Source organism: Tasmannia lanceolata, unplaced genomic scaffold (genome assembly GCF_043159265.1).
Source record: "Tasmannia lanceolata isolate RefF3 unplaced genomic scaffold, GAP_Taslan_0.1 ptg000015l, whole genome shotgun sequence".
In the NCBI taxonomy this organism is placed as follows: domain Eukaryota; kingdom Viridiplantae; phylum Streptophyta; class Magnoliopsida; order Canellales; family Winteraceae; genus Tasmannia; species Tasmannia lanceolata.
The window spans coordinates 30,312,535-30,336,699 of NW_027518692.1; the positions used below are offsets into that span (position 1 = coordinate 30,312,535).

General features: G+C 38.6%; 2 protein-coding genes across 5 annotated transcripts; one reads left to right on the forward strand and one right to left on the reverse strand.

The window, feature by feature from the left end:
* The first annotated feature begins 1,481 nt into the window (after window positions 1-1,481).
* LOC143846298 (homeobox-leucine zipper protein ATHB-15-like) lies at window positions 1,482-19,287 on the forward strand. Of its 4 annotated transcripts, none has more exons than XM_077354734.1 (20): window positions 1,482-1,836; window positions 2,720-2,871; window positions 2,950-3,166; window positions 4,286-4,445; window positions 4,525-4,625; window positions 4,718-4,808; window positions 5,129-5,224; window positions 5,334-5,447; window positions 5,535-5,618; window positions 5,739-5,894; window positions 6,007-6,081; window positions 6,823-6,929; window positions 7,018-7,210; window positions 8,771-8,956; window positions 12,933-13,013; window positions 14,140-14,274; window positions 14,439-14,764; window positions 16,363-16,468; window positions 16,729-16,878; window positions 18,864-19,287. In XM_077354734.1, exons 3-20 carry the CDS (start codon window positions 2,955-2,957, stop codon window positions 19,008-19,010), a joined length of 2,520 nt encoding a protein of 839 aa, XP_077210849.1. In that variant the 5' UTR covers window positions 1,482-1,836; window positions 2,720-2,871; window positions 2,950-2,954; the 3' UTR covers window positions 19,011-19,287. The 4 variants fall into 4 exon arrangements, with proteins under 4 accessions (XP_077210849.1, XP_077210848.1, XP_077210846.1 ...); XM_077354733.1 differs by having other exon boundaries at window positions 2,953-3,166; XM_077354731.1 differs by lacking the exon at window positions 2,720-2,871.
* Window positions 19,288-20,449: 1,162 nt separating this feature from the next.
* On the reverse strand, window positions 20,450-21,929 carry LOC143846346 (uncharacterized). Its single transcript, XM_077354777.1, has one exon. The coding sequence runs from the start codon at window positions 21,796-21,798 to the stop codon at window positions 21,238-21,240; it is 561 nt and encodes a 186-aa protein (XP_077210892.1). The 5' UTR covers window positions 21,799-21,929; the 3' UTR covers window positions 20,450-21,237.
* Window positions 21,930-24,165: the final 2,236 nt, after the last annotated feature.

Below are 24,165 nucleotides of genomic sequence, written 5' to 3' on the forward strand. Positions count from 1 at the left end.
TACTCCGAGTTAAGGATGGCATCTTGTGCCCACCCACGTAGTATCTTTCTCTTTATCTAATAACCGGTGGGTCCCACTGTACCTGCGAGAAAATAAAAAAGAGATCATATGGGTCATCTCATGATGTCTTACCGTATCAACGGTCTTGACTTCAGAGACATGCTCTCTATTAGACCCTTAAAAATGCCCCCTGAAAATCACCGATGTATGCATGTCGCTAGAAGCCATGTATGGTGCGTGCACATGATTGTGATGATGATGTGACGAAAGTGATGATGTTAAAAAACAAAAATGAGAAATCGAGGCGCATGCAAAGCCCTCATAATCCTGTCATCTCTGACCCACACAACCCTACACGCCTTCTTTAAGAGAAAAAAATAATAATAATTCAGATTTTAAGTGTACACATGAAGACTCAGGCTAATCTGAATGCCTCTACTTTTTACCATAATTACGTTCACGCCACCATAGCAAAGTTCTTTTCAATGACTGAAATACCATCATGAAAGTGCAGGGAGCCTGGTGTTACAGTTAAATGATAATGACATAAGGAAAAATTGTCAATGAGAGACATCAGAACACACTGAGAATTGCCAACCGGGGGGAGGGGAGACACACTTTTGAAAAATTGTTAGAGTCGGTTTATCAACTCTCTAAAAGGGGGTTATCAACCCTCTAAATAGGGTTATCAAACACTCTAAAAGGGGTTTATCAACCCTCTATAACAATTTTTCTAAAGTGTGTCTAGCAATTCTCGTATTTTGATGTTCCCCGTGCCAGTTTTCCAATGACAAAACCCTCCATAGAAAACACGAGATTTTATATGGTGCAATGGTGGTGACTAATTTTAAAGATTGTAGGAGAAAAAAAAGAAAAGAAATCTCTACATAAGTGTATGAATTTAAGAAGTAAACTATATTTTACATCATAAACATGATCACCTCAATGAAAACAATTATATCAATATATTGGAAAACAATTCGATATGCTATTTAGATATATTTAAGAAAGTCAAAGTACACCAGAGTCGGGTCGGGTTTCATTTTTCATTTTTTCTTTTTCAAACCGGGCTTTACCCAAGATTGACTTGGATTTTTCAATCTAAAACCCAACCCAAACCAAGACCAATGATTTCTAAACCCGACCCATGCCTTAGTTTATTCCCATAAGTGACTTTCATAGGATGATCCCAACCCTCTGAGCTAGATGATTCCATAATATGTAGTTCCTCTATAGAAAAGGGCCAGGATCATTCAATGGAAATGATTTTTGGAGCACAACTTATCTACGTTGCGGCCTATCATATGGACGGTCCGGATCATCCTATGCTGGAAGCCAAAAAGTAGTTCTTGAAAAATACTGGACAAATGCTTACACCATAGGGGTAATAACAGTATTTTAAAAATCAAGATTTGTTAAAAAAGTTGAGGGTATTTTCGTCTAAATATTTCCTTGTATAGAATCATAGCGCCTTTTTTAAATAGTATAGAGAGCAGAGCAGGAAAAGTGGTTTTCTTTTGTCTGAAATTAGGGTTCTTGGTGGATATTTCGATTCTAATCGATGTATTTTCTCGTCGATTTTTGAATACTGGAGTATCGATTCTCGCTGCCAGTAATCGCCATGGCCAAAATATTCTCTTGAATCGATCATTTCTCCTGTTAGAGAAAGAAAATGGATTTTCCATTTTTCATCAGTGGAAAAATCGTAGATCTTGAGAAATCTATCTTCAATCGTCTGGAAATCAGTTCGGAAAAGCTTTTCTTGGCTCTGTTTTGAGGTTTTGAAGGGAATCGGAGGATCAGAAAAGAAAAACTCCAAATCTCGAGAAACGTCTGGTGTGGAAACCCTAGCCTTTTTTTGTTCTCTTTTCTCTCTCTTCGTATTGTTTCAAAGATCGATAACTAGATAGAATCTGTGAATACTTTTCGGATTTGTTTGGGGTTAAAATCGGAAATGAGTCTCTGATTCTGCAGTTTCTGGCCTTTGATTTTCAATTTGCTAAAGAAAAAAGAAAAAGAAATCCTCAAATTTTAAAAAGCCATTTGGATACAAAAGGATTTTATGATTCAGGATTGTTTTACAAGCTAAAACCTGGATTTTGTAAGTTAAAACTTGGACTGTACATTTTCGGGATTGTAAAATCCAGGTTTTAGCTTATAAATCGATGTTCTAGCTTTTAAAATCCAAGTTTTAGCTTGTAAAATCCTAGATTATAAAATCCATGTATCTAAAATATTTCCAGTTTCAGCTAAAAATAGTCTGCTGCTCTCACCTATTGAATTAAAATCTAAAATGTGTTTTTTTTTAATGGTGAAAAATCTAAAATGTGTTGATTTTTCAGAAACAAAACCATCTTTTTATTTGTTATTTTCGTTAGTTTTGGTTAAATGAAGTAAAAACCGACGATTCAGTTCGGAGTTTCTGGCTATTTCCCATGTATTTTTAGGCAATGATATCCACACTGCAATGTTTTAATAATCGTACTAACTCATCATGTCATTTTCATTTTAATTAGGCTGTGAGTGCTTTTTTGGGAATTGGGATAACCTTTGACAGCTGATTAAAACGAAAAAGACAAAGTGAGTTAGTGGTTAGTGTACCTATCAAAGCATGGTAGTGCCAATATTAGTATCTTTCTTTTAACATCTGATGGAGATGGTTGTATGAAGCTCCACATTCCTATTCTTGGGCTGAAAAAAGCTTTATTTTGATCTTAAGGAAGCACAAACCATGAGTTTCAGCTGTTACAAGCTGCGATTTTGAATCTTTCGTCCGCGAAAGGAGGTGAAGCTTTGAGGATTGTGATCGTTAGAGAAAAAGCTTGTTATCGGGTGTACTGATATAGAAGGAAACGTGTATAATTTGATAGGGTATTTGAGTTTTGTCCTACTGTTGCTCAATTTGTTAGGTTATTTGAGTTTTTTCTTACTGTTACTCGATTGATCTAGAAGGGATGATGGCGGTAACTTCGTGCAAGGAGGTCAAAGCTGGAATGGACTCTGGAAAATATGTTCGTTACACACCCGAGCAGGTCGAAGCTCTTGAGAGGGTCTATCACGAATGCCCGAAACCCAGCTCGATTCGACGGCAGCAGCTTATTAGGGAATGTCCTATTCTCTCCAACATCGAGTCCAAGCAGATCAAAGTCTGGTTTCAGAACAGAAGGTATTCCGAAATGTAGAACTTTTTACACTGTTTCTGTGGAAGTATAAATGAGTAAAAAGGAATGCTAGACTGAAGGGCACCCTTTCAAAAATAAGATGGAAGGGCACCCTTATTGGTTGCTATCACCAAAGTGCATTTATAACATAACCGAAAAATTTAAAAGTCAAAGAGCAATAAATGCATATTGGTGATAACAACCAATGGGGGCTCCCTTCCTTCTTATTTTTTATAGTGCACCCCTGAGTTCAGCACAAGGTTACCTGGAATGCGGTTCGTTCCGGTGCGCGGCACGGGAACGGGTACGGGGTGCGATGCTAGCCCGGTACGCGGTACAATGATGGTAGGCCAAGTCGGTTGGCAATTTTAGTTCGCGGGTCGATTTGGAGTGCAAATCTGGGTCGCTCTGGTACTTTATATGTATAATTTCATATATTTTTACAAGAATATCATTCTATTGTCCACATTACATGCATTTAATAAACAAAACCAAAAACCTCGCATATGCCATTTATATATATTCAAAATGAAAATTCCAGTTTCAATCCAATCCATAATATATAAAATTTGAAGATCTCCAAATATCACTAAATTAAGAACATAAAACTATGAACAAACGTATAAACTATTGTGCGACTCTCTTTTCCTAGTCCACCGAAGTGTTACCTCTCTCTATGCATCTCTACCTTTCGGGTTATGCATCCCACGTTTCGGGTCGCAAACGACCCACGTTTCGGGTCGGCGACCACGGATCACGGGTGGGAGGGCGATCCCGGTAACTTTGGTTCAGCATTCCCCATGATTAACACCAACTCTAATAGCTTAAGCTTTTGGACTAATGGTTTGTTCACATGGTATCAGAGCTATTGCCTCATGGGGGGTTCTAGATTCAAAACCCAACAACTCCTTGATATTAAAAATCCACGTGGACGGCCAACCCCAAAAAAGAGGAGCCACGCATGAGGGGGAGTGTTGAAGTATAAATGATTAAATAACATGAATTCTAACAGCTTAAGCTTCTGGAGTATTTGTTTGTTTCACAGTTTCTTGGTTGTGTGCATTAGCCTGGTTAATCAGGTCGACTTGTTTTTTAATCAATTTCCTGTTTTATTTGTGGTTCAGGTGCAGAGAGAAGCAGCGGAAAGAGTCGTCCCGCCTCCAGTGCGTAAACAGGAAGTTGTCCGCGATGAATAAGCTTTTAATGGAGGAAAATGATAGGCTGCAGAAACAGGTTTCTCATTTGGTGTATGAGAATGGCCATTTTCGCCAACGCACTCAAAAGGTAATTGAATTGTTTTTTGAATCTTTTATTTTTTTTCCATTTTCCATTTTCTTGATTTAGCTTGGTTCTCTCCTTGCAGACGGCGCTAGCTACCACTGATACAAGCTGTGAGTCAGTGGTGACAAGTGGTCAACACCACTTGACATCTCAGCATCCAGCAAGGGATGCTGGTCCTGCAGGGTAAATGAGAATGCATTTGGGTCTTTTATATTTTTGCAGTTTTCACATTTTACTTTGAATAACTTATGAGTTTTTGTTGAATTTGTTGTTAGACTTTTGTCCATCGCAGAGGAGACTTTAACAGAGTTTTTATCTAAGGCTACTGGAACTGCTGTGGAGTGGGTCCAAATGCCTGGAATGAAGGTTACCCATCACTGTTTCTTTACTGTTAATCAATATATAGATACTAGGTTTTTCTTATTGTTTTTAATGAGAACAAAAGAATGCGAGGGAAAGAAGTCCTTTGTTTTTGTTTTTAAACCGAACATATGGCCTCTCAACACTTCGATCACATTCTTTTAATGGTACTCCTGTGTTTCTTATCTCTTTGTTTGTGGTTTCGTAAGATAAAGAAAATATGATTCCTTATTTGTTCCTATATTACATTTTTAGATAAAATTATTTGGTTTTTTTTTTTGTTTGACATTACTTTGAATGGTTCAAGCATTCTGTGTCTTGTTCAGCCTGGTCCGGATTCCTTTGGAATCGTTGCTATTTCTCATGGTTGCACTGGAGTGGCAGCACGAGCTTGTGGCCTAGTTGGTCTAGAACCTACAAAGGTTAGTCTCTCTCTCTCTCTCTCTCTCTCTCTCTCTCTCTCTCTCTGTTTGTTTCTTCTTGGTTAACAATGAATGATATTGCCAGGACTAATAGACGAGTTTGGTTCAGGTCGCAGAAATCCTCAAAGATCGACCTTCGTGGTACCGTGATTGCCGATCCGTGGATGTTGTAAATGTGCTTCCCACTGGTAATGGTGGAACCATCGAGTTGCTCTACATGCAGGTAGGTACTTATTTCAGTCTGCATATTGTTTATTGTGGAATAATTCTCCATTAGCTTATAAGGAAACTTGTGGCAATTTTTTGTTAGCTATATGCCCCGACAACACTGGCACCAGCTCGTGACTTCTGGTTGCTGTGTTACACTTCTGTTTTGGAAGATGGGAGTCAAGTGGTATGTTAGTGAATCTTTTTATGCCATAAAAGAAAGAACAATTTGAAGCCCTTTTTGAGTACTTTTGCATATTTTATTGGAGCTGCCCTGATGGTGTTGTGTTAAATACAAAATGCTTAGGTCTGTGAAAGATCACTTGGCAGCACTCATAGTGGTCCGAACATGCCACCTGTGCAGCATTTTGTGAGAGCAAAAATGCTGCCAAGTGGGTACTTGATAAGGCCCTGTGAAGGGGGTGGGTCGATAATACACATTGTCGATCATATGGAGTTGGAGGTATACTAGTTGTATATGTTTCTTATTGATCCCTTTTCCTTTTAGACATATAATGAGTAGATATTGCATCAACCAACACTTACTAACTGTAGCCGCTGATGCCATAAACCAGCCACGAAGCGTGCCTGAAGTGCTACGCCCATTATATGAATCATCAACGGTGCTTGCTCAAAAGAAGACAATGGTGGTCAGTATGATATTGTCCATGTTTGTCTGCTTCAAAAGTAGATTTTATGTAATAATTTGTCTGATGCAGTGCCCCAAAACCTTCGATTATCAACAAAAAGAGTGTTCTTTAGGCAAAATCCTTTCTTTTTGCAAGAAAATATCAATCCATGAGGAAAAAATGGTTTTTCATTCATTAGTTATTACAGATAGGGGTGGCAGACTCTTCTTGAGGCAGAAGTTCGAGCCATATATCATGGTATCAATTTGCTTCAAGATCAAGACATGAATAGGGTGGTGATAGAAGGGACTCTCTCAATGTCATTAGGTGGCGTAGAGGCTCTCATATCACACCGTGGAGATTTGCTGCATTATTTGACGTAATCCAAGATAGAATTGGATCCTCCTCAATATCCTTCGATCCCATAAGGCGGTCAGCTAATGGAGAGGCTGCCAAGCTTACTAGAGAGGGTGTACATTGGGTGGGGGTGACGTTTTACAACTTCCTTCCACCCTAGCTGATTTCACTTGCTTCTGTTATTTTTCAGTTTCTTTTGTTCTCTTTCTTCTTGTAATTTCAGGGACCTTCTCGGTCTCTGTTTGGTTTTAATGAATTTTCTCTGACCACATTAAAAAAACAAAGTTATTCCAGATACACAAGATTGTATATAAATGAGGTAGAAGAATAGATATGCGGTGAGGATAGGTAGCAGAAGGGAACTGAAAACTCATCTCTTAACTCTTTATGCTTCTGGTTGTTCAGGCTCTACGCCAGCTAAGACAAATTGCACAAGAGGTTTCCAATCCCACCATTACTGGCTGGGGTAGACGACCTGCAGCTTTACGATCACTTAGCCACAGGTTGAGCCGGTAAGTGTTTTGTAGTATTATAGGAATTCTTATCGAATATGTTCCTGGATTTTTTTATTTTGGAAGCCTGATAAATGGAGGTTTGCAGGGGTTTCAATGAAGCACTCAACAGCTTTACTGATGAGGGATGGTCCATGATGGGAAATGATGGCATGGATGATGTTACCATTCTTGTAAATTCAACACCTGGAAAGATGATGGGTCTAAATGTTGCCTATGCAAATGGGTTTCCAGCCGTAAACAATCCCATTTTGTGTGCCAAGGCATCCATGCTTTTACAGGTCAGGTATTGAAACCATCTTGTTGAATGCAGCCAAGCAAAAACAATAAAAAAAGGAAATTTATCATAACTTGTTAAACTAGCTTATAATCTTGGTGATGGGGACTGCTTTAGAGTAATGATCACTGAAAGAGACTAAAATATCCTAATTTCATCTAGTTATGGTGCATTCATCCTATGTGGGTGGTGTTCGTCATAATGAAGTGTGTTTTCTTCTTTGAAAAAGGGAGGTTTTGCCTATTACTAGATAACATCATGGTTTTAAATTTCAACCGAAATCCAAAATTTCAGTGGGGACCGAAACGAAAAGGTACCGAAATCGAAATTCCTGAAATTTACCAAATTTCGTTCGAAACGCTGAAATTTCAGAAATTTCAGGAATTTCGTCGAAATTTATAATAAAATAACAATTTTTTATTACGTTAACGAATTTCGAACGAAATTACCTAAATTTCTGGCTTCATCCTAAAAATCTGGGATTTCGTCAGCCAATACGGGATTTCGGCTGAAATTTCGGTTTCGGAATTCGGCTCCTAAATTTTAGCCGAAACCGAAATTTAAAACCATGGATAACATTATCCAATAGAAAAGTTCCACGTCAAAATGACCGTATATCCATGAACTTATAATCTTAAAGAGAGGCTTTGAAGATGATATCAGTACCCCCGCAATTATCTATCTATTGGAGGTATTTTCATAATCTTTTGTGAGTCATTTTTATTGTTGTCCAGGGAAGATTCACTGGCTGAAAAATTAGGAGGATATTGTGATTTGCCTTGTAATGTATATCTATAACCAGCAAGGCATCGGGAAATACATTTAGTTTTTTTCATGAGTTTTGTTAAAGGAATTTTATTAGCTTAGAGTTACAGTTGGCAAGTGATTCTTAAAAAAATGCGTTAGAATTATTCAGTATGACCCAAATGAATTGACCTTCCAGTTACCCTGTAGGCTACTTTTCCCTGCAGAACTGATCCTTTACTTTACCAGGTCTAAATATGATTTCATCCAAATCATCAACGTGTCTTGTCGTCAGTGCTACATATCATTGTTTTATTAAAAAAAAAGTCCCCAGAAGGTTGATATTCTCAAGGAAAGATAACTCTTTCTTCTCAAAAGTTTGGAAATTTTACCAAGGAGAATGTTGTAGATGCAACTGTTGTGCGCGCGCGATTTCTGATAACAATGTCATCTAAAAGCCTTATATTTACCGTGTAACACACTCGGATGATATGGTAATGTATTTAGAATGAATTGTGTACTTGTTAGGTGCTAAATTCCCTTCTATTTTTTGTATGTGTTGTCCACTCGAAATTTGAGTCAAATTGGGCGACATGTCTCGGTTTCAGACGATTCTTTAAACCCTGGGCATAACTATCCTGAAGTTCAATAAATTGTCACTAAATTTTTGCTATTTCCCGTTTCTCTAAAATGTATCTATAAATTCTTTAATTTCCTATGAAAATGTTCTGTTTTAAAGTTCTGGAAAGGTTTCCCTTTTCTTTTCTCTTAAATTTCCTCTTTCATTTTATTTTTCATATCCCTTGTTCACAACTTGCAGAATGTGCCCCCAGCAGTGCTCCTCAGATTCCTGCGGGAACACCGATCAGAATGGGCAGACAGTCACATTGATGCTTACTCAGCTACAGCTGTTAAAGCTGGCCCCTGTAGTTTACCAGGGTCCCACATAGGAGGCTTTGGGGGTCAGGTCATCCTTCCATTGGCTCACACAATTGAGCATGAAGAGGTATGAGCCTTTCTCATTCCCAGTTTCTTCTAACTAACGTAATTGACTGAAATTTTGTTGAAATTAATCAATATCTAACTCCTCCCTTTATGTGCCACATTTTCCCCTTCACTAAGATAGGGAAGAAATTGGTAGATCATATCAAGGAAGCAGGAATCGCACCTTGCACCGGGGAATCGCGATTCCCCGGAATGTGATTCCGAATTAGGAATCTTGATGCTTCCCCAAAATGGGAATTGGGCTTCCCCAAAACGGGAATCGCTCTTCCCCAAGATGGGAATGCGCTTCCCGGCGGTTCCCTTCGCGCTTCCCCGGCGCTTCCCCCGACCCTTCATGCTTCCCACTTCCCACCATTCCACTTCCCGCTTTCGCTTCGTGCTCTGGTAACCTTGGATCATATACATAGCTACAATTATGGCAACGATGTCATGTTTATTCATGCCTAAGTTGCAGTCACCAGTATTATTATTGTATGAAACGTATTGACCGTATATTCATCTTGCCTATCTTGTGGCTGCTGGGTTTTGTGTATAAGAAATATTATACAGAATATTAGGAGTCTTTCTAAAGACAGAGTCTCGATTACAAGAAACAGTTAGAAAGACTCTAAAGATAGAGTCCTAAATGAGGAATGCAGACAATAAGATTGGCAACAATTGAAGCTCAATCCACTCTTATTTTAGGATTCTTTAAGTTGGAATCAATCCAATGCTTAACTTGGCAAGATATCATTGGGATGATATCTTCACCTAACACCCTCCCTCAAACTGATATTGGGCACCAGATTTAGTTTGCCTCGGAACCAGACGTAGCTTGGTATAGCGAGCCTTCTGGTAAGAGACAGCTTGGTATAGTGAGCCCTCTGGTAAGACCATCGGCGTTTTCATCTCTATTGGAAACAAAATTTATTTGTGAGGCATCGTGGGTGGCTCTGTCATGAATGATGTGGTAATTAACCTGGATGTGCTTTGTCCATTCATGAAAAACCCAATTGACAACTAGATACATGGCACCTGATATTGTCACAGTGAAGGGTTGGGTGGGTGAGTTAAAGAATGCCAAGGTTTGGGGACCTCTTGTCCCCTCGTTGTAGGGTTTATTCCTTTTCAATAAAATTGTTACTTAAAAAAAAAAGGAATTCCAAGGTTTGAAAGAAGAGCCTGGATCCAACATATATTAGCGGCCGCAGTAGTTAGAGCTCGATATTCAACCTCTGTACTAGAACGAGCCACAATTGTTTTTCTCTTATAACACCACAAGATGAGATTGGACCAAGAAAGAGTTGCTGCCACAAGTGGTCGAGCATCGATCATCGGGGTACCCAGCCCAATTGACAATGTAGAAGGACCAAATAGAGAAATCACGAGATGATTTGAATTGAAGGTCATGATCAATAGTGCCCTGGAAAGTGAAACCTGTTGCTCTTCTCACGGTAATAGGGGTTCTGCCGAGGGGTGGCCTGACGGAGAGAACGTGTGATGTCCTTGGAGCTCAAGACCTTTATATAATACGCACAATTGTATCAGATCACGATACAACCTGATGATGAGTGGATCTGCTGAATGCAACGTCTATGGTGGAAGGACATCTGACTGCTTTGCTCACGATAATGGTGGAGGTTCTGCAACAAGGGGTCTGGCAAAGAGAGGGAGGGAGGTAATGCTCGTGGAGCTGTGACCAACATGGAAGCAGCAATGTGGATGAGCAGGTGGAGAGGATCAATCAAGGTCTATGTTGCATCAGTACAGATATTAATGTCTGAATCCGACAGGGGTATCGAGTGTCGGATTCGGCAAACCTAAAATTGAATGATTCGTAGATTTGCCAAAATATTTTAATCAATTCTGAAATTTATTTTTTACATAATAATAATAATATGGTTATAAAAAGTAATATGTTGAAAATTTTAGTAGGTTATGTAGATATAATTTTTTATTTTCACTTAAGAAACTTACTATTAAGATGTGTAAAACTCAAAACATGTGGTAATTGTAAAGTTGTACTAGTAGTGTTTAGAAAAAAAAACACAAAGAGATCTAGAAGTGTCTCAGAGAATCTTGAAGTATTGGAATCTGAGACATGGATTCTAAGAGGTTGCACTTTTTTGAATGGCTACTCTAAGAGGTTGCATCCTCTGGTAGGAAATGTATACTATAAATTCTGATTTCCAATCTTGTGGTTGCTGGGTTTTCTAATTCTATATATAATAAATATTATACATCCTATTAGGAGTCTATCTAAATATAGAGTCCTGATTACAAGAAAAAATGGAAAGCCTCTAATAAAGATAGAGTCCTACATGAGGTATATGGACAATAAAATTGGCAACGATCCAATCTTAATCCAATCTCCTATTTTAGGAGTCGTTAGAGATGGAATCAATCTAGCACTAAACTTTGGAAGATATCTTCATTTAACAACTATATGTTACGGTTGAATAATGTTACTATTCGTTGTTTCCTCTCCGAGTTCTTGGCGTAGTTCTATGCATTAGTTTCCGGTTTTATGCCTTATCCTTCTTTCTGGACGATGGTTTTCCCATCGTTGGTCGGCTCTCTTACAAGCGACTGCTTCTTTTTTTCGTCGACCTCTCTTTCCCTGGCTATAGTTTCCCCTTCTTTGGTTGGCTATGTTACAGGCGATTGTTTCGTTTTCCCGTCGACCTCTCTTTTCCAGACAATGGTTTCCCCATCGTTGGTTGGCTCTCTTACAGGCGACGGCTTCGAATGGTTTCCCCATCGTTGGTTGGCTCTCTTACAAGCGACTGTTTCTTTTTCCCGTCGACCTCTCTTTTTCAGACGATGCTTTCCCCATCGTTGGTTGGCTCTCTTACAGGCGACGGCTTCGTTTTTCCATCGAACTCTCTTTTCTGGGCGATGGTGTCCCCATGGTCGGTTCCTTTTTAGGCGAAGATGTTCATGCTGTCGACCTTGTCTCCAGACGATAGTTTCCTCATTGTTGGTTGGTTATCTTTTCCCGCCTTTTCCGAGCGATGACTTTCATATCCATCGTTGGTCGGCTCTCTTACAGGCAACTGTTTTTTCTTTTTACTTCTCTTTTCCTCGCTATGGTTTCTCCATTCAGGCAGCGATGTTCATGCCGTCGACCTAGTTTCCAGACGATGGTGTACCCATCGTTGGTTGGTTTATCTCTTTCCTCATTTTCTTGTTGTCATCTGGCAATGATGTTCATGCCGTCGACCTTGTCACTAGATGATGATTTCCCCATCGTTAGTTGGTTATCTTCTCTATCTCTTCTTCTCTCCAGGCGACAGTTTCCCCGTCGACCTTGTCTGTGTTGGTTTTCCCATCGGTGGTTATCTTCTATTGGCGTGGTGCTGCTTAGCTGGTGTTCCTACCCGTGGTCTTCGCCGTTGCTCACGTGCACACCTTTAATGTGCCTTTTTGCTCGATGGATCATTGTTATTCCCCTGCCGAGGTGCGACTACTCTCACCGTAGTGCTACTTCAAGGGGAGCTGTTCCGTTTTGGTGGCCGCGAATCTCGATGACCGTACTCTCATGGTGGCCATTATCTATTGTTATGGTTTCCTTATGTATTCACCCACACCAGTTTGAGGAGTGTTATACCAAGCTGGATGTGTGTATGAGATTATATGCTTTTTGTTATTTTTAGTTGTTGCAGTTTTCTTTGTACCAAGCTGGAGTTCCATAGCATATACACTCCAACTTGAGGCGGAGTGTAGAATAATGTATTAGAGCACTTTAGACATTACTTGTAGTAGTTAGGGGTATTGTGATCATTGTACATTGTTGCTCTAGTTTGGGCCTATATATGCATCATTTACATGAGGAGCTCCTTAGTGGAGACTTCCCATCTTCACTCTTCTTCTTCCTCTCTCTAACCCTAATCTCATTTCTAACAGTCACATTTTAATTCTGATACGTGTTAGTTATTCTATAAGTTGATCTACTTAATCTTTATTATCAATGATGTAGTTTTCTTTGTCCTGAACAGTTTTTGGAGGTAATCAAGTTGGAAAACATTGGCCATGGGCAGGAGGATATCATTACGACTAGAGACCTGTTTCTCTTGCAAGTAAGTAATCCCTCTATTCTGGTTAGTTAGTATCAGTCTTCTAAAGCTATAAGAGAAGAGAAATCCGATTACATCCTTGAGAAAATTGCCAAGCTAGCCTGTTTGCAAGGCTCTCTTGTTTTAATTTGGTAAACCTAAAAAAACATGATTGACAACCCGAAGGGCCCGATGGAGCGTAGAAAACAAAACTAGTAATTGAGTTCTCAAGAAACTCATATCAGACTAGACATAAGTTTTTTAAATTTGAAAAAAAATGATTGACTTGTCTAAGTTCCATAGCTGTCTGTAGATGGCCTTTCATTGAGTTTGAGTCAAGATTTGAATTTTACTCTGTTACATTTTTATTAAATCTCAGCTACTGTTAAAAAATATTTACACTTTCTTCTAAATAAACATTGGTCCTTTTTTTTTTTGGGGATGTAAGGCTTTTGCTCACAATACCTCAAGGTTTTGGTCGTTTTATTTGTTAAGGTCTGTATTCTAGACTGAAGCTTTGAATTGGAATGCCTTTACTAAATTTCACCTATGATTCAAAAAACATATATACATTTTGTTCCAAATAAATGTTGGTCTTTTTATTTCTTTTTTGGGGAGGCAAGGGATTTTAACAGGAGACCTCAAGGTTGTGGTCTTTTTATTTGTCCACCTATTGTGTGATGAAATTTCCCTTTGAACTGATCATATGCTGGGTGAATGAAGACAAAAGATGATTATTATGATCCTTGATAGAGTGGCAGGGACTGTTGAGCTTAAATGACTTTGTAATCGGGGGACAGTAAGGTGTCTGTTCTAGCCTGAAGCTTACATAAAATAAAAATGGTAAATGGGAATATGTTTAGGACATTCAAATAAGAAACTACAGTATATCTTTCATCAAATGTCACATTACAACGAAAATTGGCTTTGGCTAACAGACATGATGATATAATATGAATATTCTTGGTTTCAACTCCAGAGATTTCTTCAAACTACCTACTTTAGCCACTTGATTTTTGTTAAAAGGAAAGTGTCTATTTATGACAAGAAATTGTGGATTTATTTAAAATTTTGACCTTTTAACATGTCCGGGTAATTACCTAACTATTAGATTAAAGCTATGATTGTTATATGGGTACTGAACTGGCAGCTCTGTAGTGGAGTGGATGACAATGCTGTTGGCACTTGTGCGGAACTTGTTTTCGCCCCCATTGACGCATCCTTTGCTGATGAGGCACCACTGCTACCTTCTGGTTTTCGCATCATTCCTCTTGACTCCGGAGTGGTAAGTACTTTCTCGTTAGCAGAAAATTTATATCGAGTGTAGACAAGTAAAAGTTCATTTTTTTTCATTTGGGCGTAAATGATTTCTCAAGAAATCACTTGAGTTGTTTCCCTTTTCTCTGTCCCATTAAAATTTTGTTTTTAATTGCTCTCAAATTAATGCAGAATGCCTCCAGTCCGAACCGCACTCTAGATCTTGCCTCTGCTCTCGACGTTGGGGCAACTGGAAATAGAGTATCTGGTGATTATTCTGGCAGTTGTGGCAGTATGAGATCTGTGATGACAATAGCATTTCAATTTGCATTTGAGAATCACCTTCAAGAAAATGTGGCATCCATGGCTCGACAGTATGTCCGTAGCATTATATCATCTGTTCAAAGGGTTGCTGTGGCACTCTCAAACTCTCGACTCGGCTCTCATGGTGGGCTCCGGCTACCACCTGGCACACCTGAAGCACTCACACTTGCTCGTTGGATCTGTCACAGCTACAGGTCTGTTCTGTTAAACTCCTTTCTTTACATATATTCTGGAATTGCCCGGAAAAGACGCTACGATGACATGGAATTTTTTTCTTTTAATAGTTAAAAATATGAAAAGAATCCAAAGAATTAAAAATTGGAACAACATGGTTATCCTCTGCAACCCAATCCATCATAACATCAAAGTTGTAAAGATCCAACATTTATTTAAAGGAAATTCTCTATCAACTGAAATACCTGTCTAGGTGAAAAATTTTTAGAGACCAAATTATGAGATTTTTTACCTGACTTTTGGGATTTAATAATGTTTGGACATGATAGAATTTATGATTTTTTAAAATTGGAAAAATACCCCATTTTTTGGAAGTTAAGATTTTCACCTGCCCTAAATGATCGAACGAGGTTGAATTTTGTACTAGAACTAGAAAGTTGAAACTATTTTTAATGAAACCAAATGAGGGGTGTTCCCTTATTTATATGTAAATCTTAAGTAAATGGACATTTACTTAAATGACTTAACATGTAAATTAAATTTTTAGAAGAGGAACAAAGAAGAGAAGAGAACTAAGAAAAGGTAAGAAGACGAGAAGAAAAAATAATAAAAAAATGGTTCATTTCACACGGTTGAAATTCGGTCAAAATCCGGAACTAAACGAAATATATAATGTTTCTGTTCCGGATTTGGAACTAAACGAAATGTTTCGGCCATTTCGGCTGAAACCAAATGAAATCCTTACCTGTGGTCTTTAACCTATTTATCTTGTTGAAACTTTGGAAACTCACCAGGGCACACAATTTTCTAGAATGTGCTGTCATGGACAAGCATGCCAGACACCTATGTGGATGGATAGAACTAGAAATAGTAAACGTATTTAAACTCTATTTTTTATTTTCTTATGTACCAATTATTTAGTTTTAAGATTTATCATCTGTATGTTTGCACATGCATCCCTATGATACCTAACCAGGGCACGGACGCAATTTTCAAATTAAGTACTGTCATGGACAAGCATGCCAGACACCTATATGGATGTATAGAACCAGAAATAGTAAACTAATAATTATTTAGTTCATATAATTATTTTTCTTATATACCTTTAGAAGCATTTCCATCCCCATTTGTTTTCTTTTACTAAAAATGTTGTCATTGTCATGAAATGTTAAAGAAAAGGGAGTAGAAATGCATCTATTTTTAATAAAAGACAAACTAGGTGGAAATGTTGGAAATATCATTTCCCATACTATAATATATTATATGAACTGTTTGTCTATTAGTGCATCTTTTTAATGTTATATAATTATTAGGATTGATGTGTGCAGTCTTTGATGCGGCTGTCGGTTCTCTCAGTTCTGAGATGTCTCTTTTATATATCTCCAACTTTTCTATGTTATATTTATTTTGATATGTAGCACTAAAAAACAAATAATTGTTCAAATATGTGACTCAGTTCTTGTATAAAGATGCTTTTCTTTTGGGAATTCAAATTTTCTGTAAATTGCAGGAGAAAGATTATGTAAATGTTGCATCTAGTACCACCACCACCACCACTACTATTATTATTTTAATCATATATACATGGTTATAGAGATGATTTTTGTTTCTTTTCTAGGAGCCACTTGGGTATGGAGCTACTTAAATCTTGTAGCGAAGGTGGTGAATCAGTTCTCAAAATGCTCTGGCATCACTCAGATGCTATAATGTGCTGCTCGTTGAAGGTTTGTACTTGGCTATTTCTACTCTATTTTCATATTCCCAGACTTTTAGGAGCACAATCAAATTTCCGATTTTATTTGTGATGACAACTCCCCTGCATTGTCCCATTCTGAGCAACATTTCCAATTTTGTTTTTCATATATGATTTATCCATTCATGTGCAGTAAATACACGTGGTTTTCATTTGTGGGATAATATGATTTATTTGATTATCTGATGTAAAATTTTTAAGACATCCTTTTTTCTTTTATAATTTGTATAGGCACTCCCAGTTTTCACCTTTGCGAATCAGGCAGGTCTCGACATGCTTGAGACGACATTGGTTGCCCTACAAGACATAACTCTTGAGAAGATATTTGATGATCATGGAAGGAAGGCTCTCTACACTGAGTTCCCACAGATAATGAATCAGGTCCATCATTTCTACCCTTGAAAATTAAATAAGTAATAAATATAGAAAAATATAATAAAATGGTTAATTACTTCTCGTTTTTGCTTGCTATTAAGTCATGCTCCTCAATTTACTTTAAAATTTGACATCCCAATACCGTGATATGATTATCATTTAATTACGAAACCAGTAAGTAAAAGGAAAGATGCTACTCCTCTCTCTCTCTATGGTTATAAGTGACTGAGGTGACCCTTAGTTTAAACCATTGTAAAACTGTCTGCACCCTTAGTTTAAACATTGTAAAATCTGTCTGCAAAATGGAGATCCCATTTTGATGTACTCTTTGTTTTGATGTTAGGCTGGGATTTTCAGGTTCCTTCAAGTCTCTTGAACTGAAAAGCAAAACAACATAGAATATGTTCGTAGATTTTAGGTATTTTCATTAATCTCAAATGGCACTCATTTACTGTTTGAAAGTGTGGTTATTACACCCATCTGATAAAGATCAGACCTTATATATCAATTCTGACGAAACGGTTCGTTCCGGACTGAAATCCGGTACGAGATGGGTACCCATTACAGCATTAACATGTCCAGGAAGCACTGTATACCGAAAAACGAAAGAGGGAAGAAAAAAAAATGAGGAAGCTTGGCCTTTGTCAGAAGACCTTGAGTTGGTTATACTCAGAGACAAGCATGGTTTTAAATTTCGGTTTCGGCTAAAATTTTGGAGTTATCTGAAACCGAAATTTCAGCCGAAATCCCGAAATTCCTGGTGAAATTTGGTACTGCCGCACGAAATCCCTGATTTTTGGGATGAAATTTCGATCGAGATTTTGGTAATTACGTTCGAAATTTTTTAACGGAATAAAAAAGTATTTTCTTATTAGAAAATTTGACGGAATTCCTGAAATTAATGAAATTTCGAACGAATTGTGGTTTCGGTACCATTTCGTTTCGTTCCTCACCGAAATCCAAAATTTCGGTCGAAATTTAAAACCATGGAGACAAGGGTGTGGCTGCACCAAACGATTGGATCTCTCATAACCATCCAATTTTTTTCTCTCCTTTGGCCACTCCTTTCGGTATTTGCCTTCCTCTCCTGTAGTAGGTAGTGCCTTATCGGGCGGGCTCTTGCACTCAGAGGTGTAGCCATGACATTCTGTACCGCCCACATCATGCGAGGACCCAAGAATGTCGTTCTGGTTAGGTGTGTGTTTTTTGTTCCGGATTTCATCCGGTTTTCTCCATTTCAGATGAAATTCGTCCGGAATCCGGAATTCGTCATTTAAGTAAATGTCTTTACTATTTTTATTGCCCATTTACTTAAGATTTACATGTAAATTAGGGAATAACCCCATTTGGATTTATGAAAAATAGTTTCAAGATAAAAATGTCAACTTTCCAGTCCTAGTACACATTTCGTAAAAAATGGGTTGGGTCAAACCATAAATTCCAAACAACGAGGTTTTTTTTCAATTTTAAAAATTCATAAATTCTGTAATGGCAAACATTACTAAATCCCAAAAGCCTAGAAAAAAAAATCTCATAGTTTGTCAGGCACTGGTCAACACAAACATTTCAGCTGATAGTGATTTTCCTTTTAGTAAATGTTGGAACGAAAAGTTTCGAACAAAATGGACGAAACACCGAAATGTTCCGTTCCGATCGCCAAAACGAAATGGCGAACGAAACGGAATTTATAATTAAGGATCAGATAACTGTGAAAACATCGCCCATTTCAATTTGGTGGGGGATTTACATACCAGATTTGTCTTCTTTTGTTTTTCTTAAGGGTGGTGTTTTAATACCAACAGCATTTTTCTGCCATGATGAACTTTTGCAGTGGGTGTTCTGCATTGTAGCATTTCCCTTTCCAAATATACTGCAATTGTACTAGGAATTATCTATGATTGTTGATATGTAGAACTGTAGATATGTCTCAGTGATGTTTACTCTCACTAGTAGGGATCTTTACTTTTGCTTTCTATGGTTTTTCATTGCAGGGTTTTGCATGCCTTCAAGGAGGTATCTGCATTTCGAGCATGGGCAGGCCCATCGCGTATGAGAGAGCGGTCGCCTGGAAGGTGTTGAATGAAGAAGACAGTGCTCACTGCATTGCTTTCATGTTCATCAACTGGTCTTTTGTATGAGACACTCCTCCCCAAACAAACAACTATAGTAAAAGACCTAAACTCCTCTACTTGCTTTTGTTCGTATGACTTGGGAAACCTGGGATTGCTGCCTCTGCTTTTCAACGCCAGAACTCTTTTTGTGATTTGAAATCTGAGGTTGCTTGTTATCTTTACTTGTACTTCAATGGGTGGTTGCTCATTAGGCTTTGTTGTTGCGTGTCTTTTTTGTGTAGTTGTAACTCATATTGTTCCAAGAATATCCTTCTCTAACTGCACTATCACTGCTTTGGCTTTAGTTGTGTTGAGGTCACTAATACTTGTGGTTTCAACCTTCACTAGCTTTAACATTGGGCCTACAATTTAGAATATCAACGGGCCCATTTATTGGATATGATCCTGCCTGATCAGAGGATTTGTATACTGTTGTATGTGCACTGTTGCTCATTTTACCTCTGAAAGTCTCTTTTCAGCCCTTTGATCTAGGGGTGCAACTTGGGTTGGGCTCAAGACGGGTCAGCCCGATTTCAGGTTGTCTTTTCCTCCCTCCCATTGGGTTGGGTTGGGTTGGGTTGGAGTTGGGAGAAGCTAACCTATTTAATTTCAGGTTGGGTTTGGGTTGAGGCCTTGGACAACCCGAGCGGACTCGAAACCAACTCCTCATAATTTTATTTCTCCCATCGCAACCTGACCCGATTTGGAAAAAATGTGTGAAATGGGTTGGGTTAGGGTTGACCCCCATTGGCTCGAGGCTCAATTAGGATTGGGTTACAGATGACCCCCATTGAACCAAGGCTCAGTTAGGGTTGAGGGAATGCTACCTCTGATTGGGCTAGGGTTGTCTCAACCCGATCAAACATGACTTGAGTTGTAACCCTACTTTGATAAGAGGATCACACTATGAATGCAGACTTGGATGAAAGTTGACTCCATTGTTGAACCAAAACCACAATAAATATGGGTGGGGTTTCACAACTCATGAATGCTACATAATTGCCCAGTAACCATTAATTGCATCACTGATGAAGTTATGGATTGTGACTTTAATATGATGTTTAATTGGTGCTTATCTCTTGTGGTGGTTTGCTTTTGGTGAATCTTACCGCTATTTACTACCATGTTTTGAAGGACCATCTTCACCAATTTTTACTCATAATGAATTTTTCTCGAGATCACACCCATCTTTATAGTTTTCACTGTGCAATATTGGTTAAAAGAGGGTGAAAACGTCCCATATTTATAAAGGGGAGGTTGCACTCTTGACTCCTTTGTTTTGATATTGGCAGCCTTCTTTTATTTTAATTTATGCAGTAGGTTGTTCATGGCTTCTTTGGAACTGCAACAAACCACGAGATGAGTGTAAAAAAAAAGCGGGATAACAGAATCAAAATAAAGTAGTGGAGAAATATTTATATATGAAGGAGAACTTGTTGAGGTCACATTACTAAACATCATCCGAATAAGACATTAAGTAGAGACATATTTATTAAGGAAAAAGAAGAGCACTGATTACACGTAAGGCTTTTAGCCTAATTACATGTTCCTTGTAATTAATAGTCATTGATGAACCATAAATAAGAACTTCAACTAGGGGATTCAGAGGAATCCAGGGCATGATAGATTAGCTACATAACAACTAGCAACCGATTCCGGATACAATCAGGGGATTGGGAATGGGAGAAATATGATATTGGTTAGAAGTGGATTGGGAATGGGAGAAAGGTTTTAATGTGTGTGTGTGTGTGTGTGTGTGTGAGAGAGAGAGAGAGAGAGAGAGAGAGAGTTTTGGGGGAGAAAAGAAGAGATCTAGGAGAGTAATGTCAGTCAACGAAACGAAACACTTTGGAAAGAGATCGAAAAGGCTGATCAACAAGAGTGAGAGTTAGTCGATCACCCAAGAAATAAAAAACACTCGTGGGTGAACTGCTGCTTCCCTCCACCATCAAAGAAGAACCCTCAGAGGGCAAAATGGTATTATCACCAAAGAAGTCTTCAAGAAAAAAAGTTGATCAGCAAAATAACACAGAGTGCAAAAAGGGTGTTCTCACACATGAAAACCTGCAAAGAGAGAAGTTGACCCCCAAGAGAAAACTCTACTGGGGAAGAGACCATGAAAACGGAGTATGAGGAGATTCTAAGAAGGGAAGAGAGAGACCATGAAAACGGTGTATGAGGAGATTCTAAGAAGGGAGGAAATTAGTTAGAGACAATATACGAGACCTCACCCACCCAACCACACACAAACACTTCAGCCAGTGATCCCATCTTTCATTTCCTTGGTGATCGCGGGAATGCAACTCGTGCTCCTTATTATCCCTCCCTTCTTTGAACCCACCTTCTCCCTAGGGCTAGTAGACTTGGCCCTCACTCTCCCATCCAACCTATTACTCTTCTTCAAGATTTCCCTCACTGCCTCAGCATGGAATAGAGCAGGGTAAGTTCTTCCTATCCTGTTAAACCTCACACACACACTCATATGAGCACCCAAAGCTTCTTCTACCCCCAATCCTTTCTTCCCCACCTCTTCCTTCACAGCTTCACTACACAGCCCACATATCCATTTCCCATAGTACTTCTCGCGCACACGTCGAATGTATTCCGGTGTGCACTCCTCTGATAGGCCGCAGCACTCGCACTTTGCATCCTCCACCTCACTAATTGGTGGAAGCTTCGCATCCATCCCTTCTTTGCTCATCTCCAAAGATAGGTCAGATACTGCCCTCTGGAGACCTTCCATTGAAAGCCTAGGAGGCATGTACAGCTTGTCCCTAGAGTATGAACCCACCAGTGTTTCTCCGTTTGGCGCCATGAAAATAAACTTAGAAATCAATCAAGTGATGAAGGTCTGTAGGTCCTGGAAGAGAAATTAAGACCCAGTTGAAGAAATTGGATTTGTTTCAGTAATTTAAGAGTGTTGAAGGTTTTGCACATATGAATGGTTAGAACTGTATGGAAGGGAGGTTGAATCCCTAGAGCCTAATTTATATCCTTTCTCTTGCTCTATCAGAATCCTAAAAGTAAACAAGTTTGTGGCCCATGGCTACCTCTCGTGTCTGCCATCAATTCTATAAAGAAAGACTCATGAATGAACTAGATTTTTCATGAAGCGGTTGGAACCTAACTTGCCATTATTTTTTAAATTAGCCAATTAGGCTCTATTTGAGAACTAAACAACATTACTATTTTATTATCTTTATTCACTACATATGCATGCACGCAAGCAGACATGCACTTATGCCTTCTCAAACAAGACAAGGAGTATAGAGGTTTTTGGTTCTCTCATCTACAGCATAAGCATACAATAGTAAACAGAAAGCTTTCTACAAATTCTAATTGAGGAAAATAACTAGTGGTCCTTGAGACCCAAAGAGTCACGTCTGAAGGGCGTCCATTTCTAATTTGAGTTCCCAATCAAGGTTTCTATCATGATGGTAGACCTCTCTTGTGTCTTAATTGGTCCAAATGATTGCACCAATTAGGGTGCGAGTCTAGAATTTCGCAAACTGACTACCTATGTCACTAGTGTAAAGGAAGAGAATGATTTCCACTGATCTTTGCATGAATTACAATTAGCATTAATGAGTGTTTATATAGAACACTCATGGGATAAACATAGACGGAGATTAGCATAATCAAAGGGAGTGATTAGTAAAATCATAGAGTGATAAGGAAAGAAATCCTATTCTAAACTAAATACTGAATCCAGTTTAGCTACCTAATATGATACCCTACTAACCAATGGCTAGATCTCAATAGATTTAATATATTCTACATAACACTCACTTTCAATTTTTTGTGGATTGGAAATCTGGATACGTTCGATTACTATAGAATATCCACTGAGGACAGGAAAAATGGGTCCCGCGGACGGCTAGATCGCCTGTCCGCCGGCCAGATAGCAGAATCACTAGTGGTTTGAAGACGGGTAGGTATGAGGGTATGATCGACCTGCTATAATACTATGCAAGGAAATAGATTGATTTCTACTAATCTTTGCTTGAATTATAGTTAGCCCAACTAAGTGTATGTGGAACACTCAATGGGATAAACATAGAAGAGATTAGCTTAATCAGAGGCAGTGATTAGCATATTCATAGAGTGATTAGTTAGCACAATCATGACAGATTCAAACTACTTTTCTTGTGGCCGTTGCTACGGTTAGGCTAAATTGGAGGCTTAGAATTATCCAGAGGGTCGAGTAGATAAATGGCTAGTATAATTGAAGTGGGCCCTACTAAAACTTGTGCCTGTTCTTATTTTTCCTTGGAAAACATGTACATGCATCATAATGATGCAACTCGGCCCGACCCGAGTTCCAACCCGACGAGGTTCAACCCGACCTGAGGAACTCTTTTTGCCAATGCGACTGGAGTTCAACCCGACCCAACCCAAGATTTTAAGCTTAAAAAATAATAAAAATTACTAAAAATGTCGGGTTGACCAAGCCCTGAACCTGAACCCGACCCGAACTCAACCCGAACTCGAACCTGAACCTGAATCCGAACTCAACCCAACCGACTTTTTTCCGGGTTGAGCCCGCCCAAGTTACGCCCCTAAAATTTTATTATCATATAACAACTCTTAAAATTGTAATAGCCAAGAAAAATAAATGCAAGTTTACTTTTGCTACTCAATTGTACTATAAAGCTTCACGTGTTGTCGTATCTCAGCCATGTGTCCCAAGTTCACTTTTGGGGTCAGTAGTATTCATGCAGGAACGCATGTGAGAAAAAGATATCTTTGTTCCTCAGCCATAGAACAAATAGATGAAAAAGAAGAAGAACATCACGAGAGAGAGTGAGAGGTTTCTACTTTCTAGAGCCATCTATTCACAGAGGACTTAGAATTTGGTGTAAAAATATCTGTTACTGCGAGATAGGTATAGATCAATTGAACTGTATCTTTCTTTTTACTTTTCGTTTGTTCTGATAGGCATCGATCAATTCTGATTCTTTGATTTTATATTCATTCTTTTACGATCGAGTTGTATCAATTCAATGGCTATGTCTATTCATTATGGACTGTACATGGTAGTTCCCACCAGATGATCTACTTCTTTTGCTACATGCACAACTTATGTACATAACCTGAAATACAAAACATGTGGGGGTAGTTTGGTCCACTCCTTCGCTGTAAATCTTGTAGCCTAAAAAGGGTATTTTAGTCATTTTTTGAA